We start from the raw sequence: 14,288 nt of genomic DNA on the forward strand, positions 1-14,288 counted from the left end.
TACGAGTGTATGTATGTGTGTTCAGTGGGGGAGGGGGAGGGGAGCAGAAAGGTAGGGAAAGTGGGCAGTTTACTTTAAGCTCAATCATTTTAAGGCATGGCTTGGGATAAATCTGGGAAAAATCTAACAACAATTATAACTAAGCAGAAATTTACTGAAAAACCACCAAACTTGGTAAAGAAACTTGTCAATCTCAACTTACTTATAACTTAGAGTCTTGAGAATATGTCACGTGCTTGTTTGATTGTTCTCTGCCCAAACAGAAAATCGCAAATTACGAGATTGTAGAAGCTACATAATGAACCATTCTTGGCCCATCCGACAATTCCTTCTCAACATAATTGTGACATCATACAACACGTGACCACCATGACCTCAAGGCTACTGTAATTCTTTAATTATAATTTTATGGCAATTCTGAGGATTTAAAAAACATTGATCCCAAAGATAGGTAGTTTTAAATTCACTGGGGCCTGATGCCGTAGCCATGCACTAAAGGCTTGAGAGTGACGCTCCAGAGAAGTTTTGTGAAATGGGTGACGATAATTGAACCGGGGGACTTCTTATTTTGTTTGTATTTTAGTGTTAAATTCTTCATATTGAAGACCAACGACCAATAATATTTACTATTGGGTTATATATGAGTTCAAGTGTAATTATTTATAGAGCCAGATCATTATTGTTTTTTTTTTTCCATATGATCGCAGATCGCAGATCGCAATAAGGTCTGCGATCGTCTGCGATCATATGGAAACTACTTCTGCGATGATCGCAGACGATCGCAGAAGATAGAACCATGTTCTATCTAAAGGCTGGTTTCCATATGATCGCGGATCGCAAACAATCGCAATTGATCGCAGACGATAGAAGATGGTTCTATCTTCTGCGATCGTCTGCGATCACGATCGCAGACCTTATTGCGATCTGCGATCATATGGAAACCAGCCTTTATTTATATGTCTTCTTTGCTGTTACAATTATTTTATTGTAATTACCCCTCAAGTAATTACCAGTAAATGTAATTTCTCCTGTCGATCGGCGAGAACATAATAAAATTAACGCACTGTACCGTGTTGCTAAAGATATAGTACCTGGGCAGACGAAGCTGGGAATACGGTACGATCAAGTGTTCCTTTAGAATGGCTCAGGGTAGTAGAGGTGCGACTGTCATTAGAGTGTAAATTCTATTTCGCGAGCAATTATACGATCACATTCACCACATTCACGAACTAAAGGCATCTGATTCTATTGAAATAACTGATTTTACGTTATTCGAAATTTGAAGGGGCCCAATCACACATAAGCTTTATAGTTTCTTTCAGGTCCGCTCGCCACTTTTTCCTTATTTCAGTACACATCACCGTAATGTTCCATGTTGTAACTTCTCTAGTTATGCAATGCTTTCGAGTGGTATACCGTGAAATATCCCACGAGTGACTTGATTTTTCTTAGTATACACACGAGCCTTTAGGCGAGTGTGTATGCAAAGAAAAATCAAGTCACGAGTGGGATATTCACGGTGTACCACGAGAAAGCACTGCATAACTAATATATCCCATGCCACTCATTGAATTAACTTTCCTGTTCGACGTCTGGTTCCAGAAATTCAAAATTAAGGTCAAAACTGGGGCATTCTTCTTCCATGATTTAGTTGTTGACAGTAACTTTTTCTGAATGAAAATTTTGAGGCTCTTCAATCGATCTTTCGGTGGGAAAAATTTGTAGGCCGCGAGGAACGCCGGGATTTTTTTGTGGAATACTACCCGTTGCATACCGCAGAATATGCAACGGGTTTCTGGCCTTCTGATTGGCTGTATTCTCTATGGCATGGGATAAATAATTATATGGCATGAAATACTACGTACTCAGTTTACTTCTCGGTAGAAAAAAGGGGTTGGCAGATCTCAGTACATACCACTCAAGTAGTACTCCAACAAACAATATAAATAACATTAATTTTAATCATTCGCTAAAATTTTACGCTTATAATTTGTCTGTTACTAAACAGATCCGAAATTCACAAATATATAAAAGATTTTACAAAAATCTCCGATTTATTTTTCAACTTAATCTTGAGTACTCGAATTCCACTGCATAAAAATCGAAAGTAGCCTATTCATTCTTTTTTTGTTCTAGTATAGGAGACTCTTCGTACACAAATCTGCGGTATCTTAACTTGTCAGGCAGGATGTAAAGTGTGAGGATGTCCACAATTGTTGCTGTCAATGTCAATAGACCAACTCCAGATACAAGACGCAACAACAACGCCGGTAAAGAGAAATGACCTGTCAAAAGAAAGTAAGCGTCGTCACAGAGTTTTCCTACCGTACCTTAGAAGCAGAAAAAGTGGAGCTTACAAATCAAAGTTGGTCTTCTGCATGTAAAGTTAAAATGTCTTCTTTTTTCGTAACTTTTAAACCAATCAACAATCATGGTAATTAAAGGGGCAGTGTCACCGAGTTTTAGTGTGCCTTTGAAAAGCGAAAATACATATTTGCATCGAAAGAAATGTTTAAATTCAGTATTCAGTATTGTTAATACGCGTAGACATCAGCTAGCAGTTATTATCTTTTGCTGCTGATGGCTTGGATGGAAATGGATTACAACTTGAAAAAATTGGCCAATTTTTTCAAGTTCTTCCTCTGTATTTTGGACAAATTGCTAAAACCTAATTTATAAACTGTTTTTCATTGGACAAATCCCTTAATATTTCCTCCCGGTGCCCTATGCAAATTTCATGTCAGAAAAAAGGTTCTATGTTAATTATTTGAGTAGCTATGATTAAAATACAGCAAACTCTCCGTCACAGTGTCCCTTTAAATTAACAGCAGCGGATATGCATAATGTTTCAATCCATATACTGTAATACAGTAGTCGCGGTTACACTAGCCGTTTCGCCCAGGTCCTCTTGGGTTAATGGCTTGGGTTGGGTTTACTCTGTGTTTTGATCGACTCCCCATTTGTGGTAATATGCTGATAAATTACCCAAAGGGAAGGCAAACTTTGACCTTATTTGACGGGAAACTCCCTCATAAACTTGGAAGACATGAATCGTAAATTATCATTCGCGCGCTTCCCGTATGTGTCCTATGTGTGGGCAAGCTTTCAGGACCTGCGGATTGGCCTTACCAGTCACCTCCCGATTCACAGTCACCGTTTATCCACCAGATCTAAAGACACGGTCATCTTTGACCCCAAAGAATGAACATCATACAACCTCCACCTCATTTAAGTTTAGCGATTGAACACTTCATTTAAAGTAACGTTTAAAACACGAGCAGCACTGTTTTATCGGGATTCTAACCACGAGGCGCAGCCGAGTGGTTTTAGACCCGATAAAATACGTGCTGCGAGTTTTTTGAACGGCTTCAAAAACATTTCTGGAAAAGCGTGCGTCAAGAGAGTTCATAACAATGATGCTTTTGTAAACGTTGGAAATTAGCATACGAGAAAAACAATAAACACCGCATACTAATAAGGAGGAGGTTTTACCGAATTTTAAAACCACTGCACGTGATGTTTTATCGACCATTTGATAGGTCAATGGGCCCATAAATTATTAATGAGTTTTTGAAGAAGACAACGAAGACATCAACTTCAGTTACAACAACAACAACAACCACAACAACAACAATTATGCTTTCTCCAGTCCTTGCAGCTCTTCTTTTCATATTTCAGAACACGTCAACTTGTCACTTGCCAGCTAAAGCACGCTTGGGTATTTTAGAGTCCACAAAATTTGTTCCAAGGACTTCTAACTGATAGAGTTGTTGACCACTGGTGGCCTAAAGAGAACTTAAGAGTGTCTCCATGCGCGAGGTACTTTTGAATGATAACTATGGAAAATACTCACAGCAATGCAAGAATCCAGCCATGTTGTTGAACTCCCGGTGAACTCAGTTAAGCCAAAGGTCGAGTAGCGGGTAGGACTGAGAGCCACGGGTGTGTTTGCCAATCACTGCTATATGATTGGTCAAGCCCCTTTGAGGCCTTGATAAACCATGAGACATACATCTGAAATTGTCATGGGCAATGAAGATGTGATGTCCTGAGACTTACAACGCCAAGCCTGTGACCTGCTCACCACATGAGTCACCCATAGCTCAGTGGTTAGAGCATCCAGACTAGTAACTGGAAGGTCGTGGGTTCGATTCCTGTAATTCCTGCTAGGAGCTCGGAAATTCTTTCCGAGAATCAGTTTTATCGTGTACATATCATCTATACATACATATACATACATACATATATACATACATATACTTTATTTATCCTCGAATTTATAGAGTAGCTTTGAATAGCTAATATCTTCGAGAAAATATCTATCCAAGAAAATCTCCAACCTCGATCCCAGGGTCCCCTCTCTTCCTACCGAGGTTGAGGAAACCTATCGCAGGCAATTTCACTTTGGGAAAATCGGTTATACACAAAAAATTGCTTCCCTGTGGACAAAAGCCAATTTGCCCAAGAACACAATAGCTAGTGTAACCACACCTAGTATGAGACATTTGTTTCCTCACCTAGCCTACCACTCTGATGGAATTCTATTTTGATTCCATAACGTTTCCTTAACAACCTGTTTTCTTGGTGTGCCACATGGCTGGAGCCTGTAAAATCCTTTTCACTTATAACTGGTATGATCTGGTTTACTCTGTAATCAGCATAGGGGATTCTCTTCACGTGGTATGAGTATGTTATATCCCTACGAGGAAAAGCAAGCCAGAAATCTTGTTTCAGTATGTTGTTGCCTTTTCTTGTGATATATTAACTGAAATAAACTTTGGGCATTTGCAGTTGCATTCACTAGGTCTGCATGCAGGCCAAAGCTACATCACACTAAAGGCGCTGTTACACTAGGTAATTTTTCTTACAACTTGTCTCTCAATCTCGTTGCACCGTTGCGACACAAGTTGCACGGATCGTTGCCTAGTGTGACATTCCCAGAAATGAACATGCCTCGCAACGTTTTTGTTGTAGTCACCGTTACACAAAGTAGAACCGATTTCTACTTCTCGCAATGATTACGGCAACAAAAAATTGTGAAACATGTTCATTTAAGGACATTTTACACCAGGCAACGATCCGTGCAACTTGTGTAGCAAAAAAATTGCGAGACAAGTTGCAAGAAAACTTACCTAGTAACAGATTTCAAATTTACATAACATTTTAATAGTCAGGCTTTAACTTGGCTTAGCTTCTCTCTATTGCTTTCAATTACAAAAGTGAAATTTCTTCATTCCGATTTTTGGAGGTGAGACGAAAACTACAAAAATACAGTGACTGTCACAGATGTCCACTACAGCCCAAGTCTCATTCAGAAGCTCTGTTGTTAACAATGCTTGCATTCCCATTTCTGACAACCGACTCAATATTAGCAACAGGGCTATACCTATGCCCCCCCCCCCCTCATCTGGATGGGGTGTCTTCACTCCACCCTCACAAAACACAGCATTCCATTGACTTCAAAGATATAGCAAAATGATTTCAGCAATATTTCGGATGGGAAAATGCATGAGGGGGGCTCTGACTGGCCATATGAAAGTTGAATTTTAACAAACATGTTATTAAAAGTAATAGAGTAAGTTAGTTCTAAGACAACTAGCAGTACCCCGTTCCAAGTAACACTGAATCAGCATTTTGATAATTAATGGCCACATGCAGAACGATCCCATGCCGACGAAAAGGCTTCCCCTTAGCATTGAGAGCATCAGATGGATCATCCAGGCCTGTCACTCCAGCTGCATCAAGGATCTCTTTGATGGTAAGCTTATCTGCTCTGCCTCTTGGACCACTATCCTCATTAGATGATAAGCTATATCAGTGGAGGGAACAATTGAAAAAAATTAATAAATATGTACAGTCATATACTTACATTATTAGAATTCAATACAAGCAACCTCTTCTTTCTCATAAGATATTAATAAGTGATCAATATGCTAATGGACAGAAATTGCTGCATTTTGTCCAATGAAGTCAGATGCCAGTAAAATATGAACTGTTTTGCAGTCTACTATAACTACTACTTGGTCTTTAATTACAGCAATAAATGTGACATAAGTTTACAGTAAGACCTCCCACAGAAAAATATCAGATTATCAAGCTCTTTACAGTTGAGGCTGCACAAATAAAGCAACACATGGAAAAGGCTGTCTTCAGCTGCTAACAACTTGTAACTTTGCAGACAACTATGAAATGACAATGACGTTTTACTGGAAAATGAAAGTTTTCAAGAAAATGACAAAAAGACAACAACTATCAGGATCAGTTTATGGCCTCTGCATTAATACACTGTATATACAACTGAATTCCTTAACTTTTTGAGTACCTTAATTTCTTTGCCTAAAACTGGTTATAATTTCAAATAGAATAAAGATCCTTGCAGTTAGTTCACAACTTAAGCAGTTGCAAAAAGAAAGTCTAAAAAAAATTCAGGCTTGAACCGGATTCGAACCCATTGACCTCTGCGATGCTGGTGCAGCGCTCTACCAACTGAACTAACAAGCCAACTGGGATCTGGTCATATTGTGAGTTCATAATATACCCGTAAAGGATGAATAAATGAATGTTAATTAATATATGAAACATATATTTTGAACTGTGGATGACAATTCAATAAAATTATCAGAATAAAAATATAATCTACTTTTAATTGCCTTTTCAAAGCAGTCCCATTATGTCCATAAAGGTATCCTTTCATGTTTCTTTGCGAGCCCGCAAGGTCGCTCCCTCTTCCCAAAAACTTTGTTGCCAACACAGCATGTTCAATCTTGATCATCATTGTCTCAGGCTGAGCTGTAAAGTAGAGTTTTTCTCTAAAGGGTGAAAAAAAAAAAATCATTATTCCTAACAACGCTAATCTAATATTTTAATTATTAGCATCTTCAATCTGTGTAGAATATGTTTAAATTACCTTATTGTTTCAAATTGCGGAAGTTTGCCTGGTGATATCAAAGAGGTATTTTTTGTTTGCCAGCGATCCTTTGCAAATGTCATCAAACTAATTGTGCGAGATTCCACAGGCCAAGATAATTCCTGGGCATCCATAATCTGGCAGGGTGTACACATCTTTGTTGGCTTTGTATCTGTGCATGGAGATCAACATGAAAATATTTTTTAAATTATAACACTTTTTGATAATTTTAATATATATTATATATTTTTATGGAATCCTAGCTATAATTCCTTTTTTTTTTTTTGCCGTGCTAGTTTAAACTTAATGCCACCACCAGACTGCTGAACAGGAGGTCGCAGGTTCAAGACCAATGGCCCTGACCACTAACCAGGGTCTTAAAATAACTGGAAAGGTATAATATTATGCTGCATGACTGTGATTAACACCCTGTCTCAGTTCTGATGATCACGTCATTCGGCAGTGAAGTTAAGCCTTAAGTGTCCTTTATCCTTACAATCATGCTAGTTGGACTACCTGGAGCATAAATGATCAGGCTTGATGTCTGATCTCACCTCTCTGGGTCTTCCACAATTCAGCTACTAGCTGCAAAGTGAGGAAAACTGGCACCAGATCTCTCTCCTAGATGCATTACTTGTGCCAGGAAGGGAGAGAGCCAGTAAACATACCTCTTCAGGTACAGCTGTAACATTACTCTCAGTGCTCTCTACCTTCCTATACAAGCTATTTTATAGCCAATTATATGTTAACTGCCCCAATTAATCATTCAGTCTGAATCTGGACTATAAATTTTATCATTTTCATCTGAAAATGAGTAATATACCGGTAGCTAATTCCAGCACCTGTCCCTCAAATGTTCCCTTTTCCAAAATAATGTGCACCATTGTACAATTTCTTCTTCCCCTCCCCTCCCTCAACAGGTGCTATAGAATTATTTTATTGGCCCCCTCCACCCACTTTCTTTCTCAGCTTACCAGAACAGGAGATGGTTTATGTAATAAGTTTTGCCTTTATGGTCCTTGAAAGCACTTCAGGCTGGTCTCCATATAATTAATATCTTATAATTTAATTTAATATTCTTATAACATATTATGCACATGTACTTAGATTGTGCAGTTCCAGAAAAAATCCTTTCCCACCCCATGGATTAGGTCATTTGAAATTCCTAGGGGGGAGGGGAGTCTTAAAAGTAAAAAATTTAGATGCAAAGTACAGTATGAAGCTAAACTGTAATTTCCTAAGGGGAGGGGATTGCAAAACAAAAAACCTTCCATGGGGGGAGCATGGATATTTTCTGGACCTGCACATTATGCAAGACTAGGAGTCTTTGTTTTGCACTTGAATTGTGGAAGCAAGGGCAGGTTTGTTTTAGGTATATTTAGAGAAGTGTACTGGCATTATATGTTTGATTCTGCAGTTGTGAGAAATCTTTGTGTGAACCATAAGGCTGTCAAGATGCCTGAAAGTACCCCGCAGCTGCCACCTCAATACACAGTATAAGTGTAACCCTTGACTTACAAAATACCTTTGTTACAACAGTAGCTCAACTCATCAAACTGCAATGTTTGTTCACTGTTGATGCCGTTATCCTCTTTGGGGTCAGATAGAAGAAGTCTCATGGTAGCTTCAGGTGAAGTATCAAACTATATATTAAATAACAAAACCAATCATTATTTCACTGCAATCAATCTATTTTGGGTCATTTGGAGTGATTAGGCCGAGGAGAAAAAAGCCATACAAGAATCTACAAGTATAAGCTGTCATAATGGTGATTTTTAAGTAAAGAATTCAATGGCAACAATAAAAGTGGTGGGGGCAGTGATCATGATGAGGATGATGAAGACGACAATAATGTTCATGATGGTAATAGTAATGGAGATGCAGGCAATGGCAATGGCGGTCATGATGGTGATAGTGATTGTCAAGATGATAATGGTGTGGTACAGTGGTAGTGCTTTTTTCAACTAAGGGTCCTTTATAAAAAAAGGAAGTCCTGGCACTTCGAGCCTGAGTAGTGGCATGCACCCACAAAACAGCTGGACCTTAATCCAGTTTCTGTAGCATGAAGCAACTATTAGGCAACCCTCTGACCTTCGGATTAAAAATTCAATGCGCTCTATATATATATACCATTATAATCCATCAAATATTTTCGCTTGCGCGCGATTGGTTTAAACGCCTCACGTGACTGAATATACCCCAGCTAAAACTGGGGAATATCCGAGGATATTCCCCAAGTGATATTCCCCAATTTCAAAAACTTCAAGGAGCATCAAGTTTGCAATTAAAATGAATGTCAAGATGGTGAACGGTTTGCTTTTGTGACAGAAGAAGAGATAAACCTGCTGGTCGATAAACCAGTACCAGAAAACAACATACGCTTTAAACGTTTTTGACGGGAAGCTGTTTGTAAACGAAATGCTCAAGCTCGTATTTGCGACATTTTCTCTTGGTTTGAACTCTGTTTAACAGTCCTTGAATTAAAAATGTGGTAACACTGAAAAATATGAAAGGCGAAAAGTTTTACCCCATCTCATTTAAGAGTATTTATGGTTTTCTTTCAGTCTGGTGAAATGAGAAAGCCATCAATAAGCTATTAAACGAGTTTAATTAATAAGCTTGAAGCTCGCTCACACGACGGCAAATATTACAGTTGTAATTCAATGAGGGCAATTCGTGCTGGCCTGGATATAAGGAATTTAAATAACGAAAACATAAATTTCAGTACCATTACTGACAGAGTTCAAGCCGGTAAATGATGCTATCAATGCTCACCTGGTCGAGATCGCTCGCAAACATAAAATCTCATCCACAAAACAAAAACCAGCCATGATACCCCGAGGTGTCTAAATTCTCTACGAAGAGAAGCAGCTTGTCCTACTCTTGAGCAACAAGTTTAATTCTCAGTGATTGTGAGCAACTTCGTTGCTGGCTCCATTCAATGTCAAGTTAGCAAAGAAAGCGCCTTGATAGAATCCAACAAAAACAACTGGTGGCGTTGTATTCGACTGCAGGTTCAGCTTCGATTTCTTCACAGGTCGTTTTCGGCCAGCAAATTCCACAAATTGTATTTTCGATATAATTAGTGCTGCTCCAATTGAACACAAGATAAAGGAAGAGAACGGCAAAGCTCCGGCTGTTTCGTTGACGGCAGTTTACACTTTTTACGGAATGCGATACTTTGCAGTTTTTCGCTTTTGGTGATGTTTAGCTTGTTCTCAAGAGGTACAGTTAGATTCCCTGTTACCTTATCCGCCACTTGTATCTTGCTTTTGTAGTTCACGGAATAAACCAAGTTTACTTTCCATTCAAATGTTTTACCTCTTCCCCAAACAAACGCTTTCGACCTGAAGCGAAATCTGACGTGGAGATTTTGGAAGCCAACTGACAAACTTTGACGTGATTGACATATGACAGAATGGCAGATCCTGCCGATTCCCGCGAGATTCCCGCATGTTGCGAAAAATATTTGAAGCATAATAAACACAAAAGCCTCCATTTGACTTTAAAAATATGCTCAGATATTTGTCCTTGGACATTATCTGCTCCTTGAAGCTCACAGTTTTCCGAGAGCAAAAACTGTTCGCTTCTAGGAACAGATAATGTCCGCGGACAAATATCTGAGCATATTTTCGCGCCAAATGGAGGCTATTGTTTATTTATACTACTGCACCTCCACTGGTATTAACAGTACAAAAATTTTGTGTTTTGTTCAGGTTTAATGGTTTTATGACAAAAAACTGAAAACTGCTCTATACTAATGGTGAATTGGGGATGAAGATGAGAAAATGATAAGAATAATAATAATGCTTGCTCAGAATGATAAAAAGGATGTACTCTCCCAAGCCGGGCAGATTGAGGAGGGAGGAAGCTGGGTTGGTTTCTTCCTGTCTAACTTAGTCCTCCTGCCTCCCTCCTTCCCACAAAGTGAGACTGACACAGTCCCTTTTATATCTTCTAGTGGAAGGTATGTTTTTAATTGGGGGTGGGAGGGACGCTGGCTTGGGGATTTTTCTCTTTCTTCCAAAAAATTATGGGCCCTCACCTTTTCCTTACCTGTTAAACTCATGACCCTCCTTTCCCAGACAAAACAAAAACCTGTGAGTCCCTCCCCCATCCCTACCCTTCTGTTCTTTGTAGTCCTTCATATATTTCCGGTCAATTTTTGCCTGGTATTTCTAGTCATTTTATTTTAATCTAAGTGCAGTGGCCACTCAATGTAATCTCATTCTGCTCCCATGGGCAAGGATTTGTGAGGCATTGACCATAGAAAAAAGAAGCTCTTATGGTGATTATATCAGGCATTTGAGAGAGACACTGGAGTTTCTTGTAGTTGTTGTGGCTGACCCTCAGCAAGGCATACCAAACTGACAGCCACAAAAAGCAGTCAAACCAGTGAGTAAATAGATGGGAAGATGAAAGCCTCGGCTGGTTTCCACTGAGCTAGAGTGGGTGAATACACTCAATTCTCAAACACAACTTTGCCTGGTTTGACTACACAGGTTGTCCGAGGCAATTACATGCCATGGCAGTAGATAGAAATGTAAAATGTAAAAAAAAAAAGGAAAAAGAAAGACGGAAAGAGAGGATGAATGAAGTGTAAAACTGCTGTTTAATTAATAGGAATACTGTAGTGAGTTATTTAACAATAAATTATTCAAGTTTCTGTTTAATGAAGGAAGGACTTGTACGCAGCATTAAAATATGAAAAATGACATCAATGTGGTACCTTGACTGATTTGCGCATACCAATATAAAAAGGCTTGACCCTCCCTTTACCTTTTAAATTAAGAAGGCTTGAACCTCAGCTCCCCAAGGGTCCCAAGTTTTTTTGGATGGCCTTCCCCTCTGAAGCCCCAGCACCACCCCCCACCGGCCCCTGCACCCCCAATTAAAAACATATACCTTCAATAGGAACACTTCATTGCCAGTCACTGTCTCTATCAAAGTAGTTGTTAGGTCATTTCAAAAGCGTATAAGGTTGAAGAGTTTTCAAACAAGATCCAGGACATGAAAGGCCAAACATAAACTCTTCTTCATACCTCCAGATATCCTTTCTTGATAAATATTTCACCCAATGTGTAGAGCACAATAAGAACTGCAATAGCGTAATATATGGAGCCAATTCTTCGATCTCTAATTACAACAAGCTTGTAGGTAATGTAGTGCAGCAGGGACATTTTGGAAGCGCTTCTTTCTTTTCTCACCGGAAGTACCCCTGTGAGACGGGACTGGTCAGCGGTAGGCTTTGAGCCCTTGTTAATTTTGCACAGCGGTCATTTTATGAGTGGCACGTAATTTAAAATTTTTCATTATGGCGGACAGAGGACGGAGAAAAAGACGTAAGCGAAAAGATTCCACAACTCATCTCAAACCACCGTTAGATTTTATTGAAAGTCCTTTAGATGGACGAAAGCATTATTGTACTCCTGTTCAAGCGGCAAGAAAACCTTTTCTGGCATCATCTTTGCCGGTAGATGACGAAGAAGCTATGAAATGGGTGAGCTTACAGCTTATAGCAAGGCACCGATTTTGTAGTTGTCGTTTTAAATTTTCCTTGATATTTACTGTGCCCTTTGGATCAAAATCTACTGTACTATTTGCTTGAATGATTTAATCTTCCTGTAATCTACATGGCCATTCCACCTAAATTTATCCAATTATAAATATAATGCATATGTCGATTCACTTGCTGTGATCACACTTCGTTATTTGAAATGGAGTCTTAAGCTTAAGTTAAGCTTAATTCTTCTACATTGATACTTGACAGTGGATTCCATTTACGTCAAGTTAAGAGTGCTAGTGCTAGTGTACCGTTTAAATTTTTTATTTATTTATTTCATTGAACGACACGTCGCTGACACTTAAACTCTTCCAGCGTTAACTAGCATTTAATATTTACATGTAGATGTAACTTATACAGTACAGCTGAGTTTTATCTGATTTGCTTTGTACGCAGGTATCTCCCCAGTTTCCAAGTCACGTGGAAGTTGATGAAATATTAGGACCAAGAAAAAAGTCCAGGGGAAGGAGGAAAGGACAGGATAACTTACCATACACATCCAAGGAACCAAGTTCAAATAAACATGCATTTGCGGTGTTGCAATTTCAATGTGAAAATCAAGTTTCAAAATCCAAGTGTCAGGATGCTGATGACAGGGGTGAAATACCCTGTAGGAGATCTCAAAGACTCAGACTTAAAGAACTAAAGAGGACTCACTTTCTGTTTGAAACTTCTCAAGGAACAACTCCAGTAAGCAAACCGGGAGAAGTTGTTCTTGCATATGAAACTCCTGATCAAGAACTTCTTATGCTGGCTAGCCGCAGACAACTAAAGACTAAAAGATAACGAAGAACTAACACACTTGTTGAGAGAAAAGGGACAGTCCTGTTATCTCAAAATTATTGAATTTATGATAGTACTTGTACAGAAGAATCTTAGAGCACTTGTTACAAAGTTGGACAAAAAGCCAGTACAGGAGATAGTAGCCATGAAGAAAGACTTTTCACCCTTAGCCATGAGACAACTGAAATAAAGAAGTGACTTTTATTTAGTTTTTGGACGGGAAAAAATAGACAAGGTCGGATAATGATTATTCAACCTTGTCTATTTTTTGACTTGGTCTATTTTTTCCTTGTCTATTATTACCCTGTTGGTTGAAGAGGTGCTCCATAAGGTGGAATATAAGAGGAGTCTCCTCCAAAAGGTGTGCCTATTTTACTCTTTTAGTCTGCGAAATGGTAGCAAAATTTCACATTTTAGTACTTTTAACTGTCCCAATAATAGACTGTGAGCCAAAATGATAGCAATAGAATAATAGAAAAGGCACTGTGCCAAAAGCTGGGCAGAAATTTCTCATTGAAATTTCAATGCGAAAATTAAGCTCACCAACAGAAGGGAAAAAAATATGGCAAAGCATTCTTTGGCTTATATTTGAGGTGTGTAGCACGCTAAGTAAAGGTTCCTGCAGAGAGTTACCATCCCATTTCCCAGTCCAAAATTTGTTCAGATCACAGCTTCCAGACAAAATTTTACCCCAGATTGCATTCCCAGTGCCCAAATTAAATGACCAAATGAAGGGGAGCATGGAAAAAAGCCCTAAGTGACATCTGATCTCATGTCAAACTCTCCTCATAGAAGGAAGAACAAGGTGGTTTGCTACCCCTTCAAATTCCATTCACAATGCATGAAATCTCAATTCTCATTTTGCCCCTTCAGCACCCTCTGAATACAGGAGAAGTGGGGGCGGGGGGGGGGGGTGGGGGGGAAAGAGGTGGTACTATTCGTACATAATCAGGAGTGTATGATTAGAAACCTTGCCATACCATCCGCCCTTGCTATAACCAAAAAAAGTTGCCAAGTGCCACTGATAAATCAAAG

The 14,288-nt window shown here is 39.0% G+C and overlaps 2 protein-coding genes across 2 annotated transcripts; one reads left to right on the forward strand and one right to left on the reverse strand.

Moving 5' to 3' along the window:
- Window positions 1-1,939: 1,939 nt before the first annotated feature.
- On the reverse strand, window positions 1,940-12,126 carry LOC146486218 (P2X receptor C-like). The gene is made up of 7 exons (XM_085099504.1): window positions 11,950-12,126; window positions 8,433-8,550; window positions 6,908-7,079; window positions 6,651-6,809; window positions 5,606-5,809; window positions 4,518-4,699; window positions 1,940-2,285 (listed from the first exon to the last, which is right to left on the reverse strand). Exons 1-7 carry the CDS (start codon window positions 12,085-12,087, stop codon window positions 2,113-2,115), a joined length of 1,146 nt encoding a protein of 381 aa, XP_084955630.1. The 5' UTR covers window positions 12,088-12,126; the 3' UTR covers window positions 1,940-2,112.
- Window positions 12,101-13,457, forward strand: LOC146486219 (uncharacterized). Its single transcript, XM_085099515.1, has 2 exons — window positions 12,101-12,407; window positions 12,867-13,457. The coding sequence occupies exons 1-2, from the start codon at window positions 12,222-12,224 to the stop codon at window positions 13,254-13,256; spliced, it is 576 nt and encodes a 191-aa protein (XP_084955641.1). The 5' UTR covers window positions 12,101-12,221; the 3' UTR covers window positions 13,257-13,457.
- The last annotated feature ends 831 nt before the right edge of the window (window positions 13,458-14,288 follow it).

Source organism: Pavona decussata, unplaced genomic scaffold (assembly GCF_977016875.1).
Source record: "Pavona decussata unplaced genomic scaffold, jaPavDecu1.1 SCAFFOLD_21, whole genome shotgun sequence".
Lineage (NCBI taxonomy): Eukaryota > Metazoa > Cnidaria > Anthozoa > Scleractinia > Agariciidae > Pavona > Pavona decussata.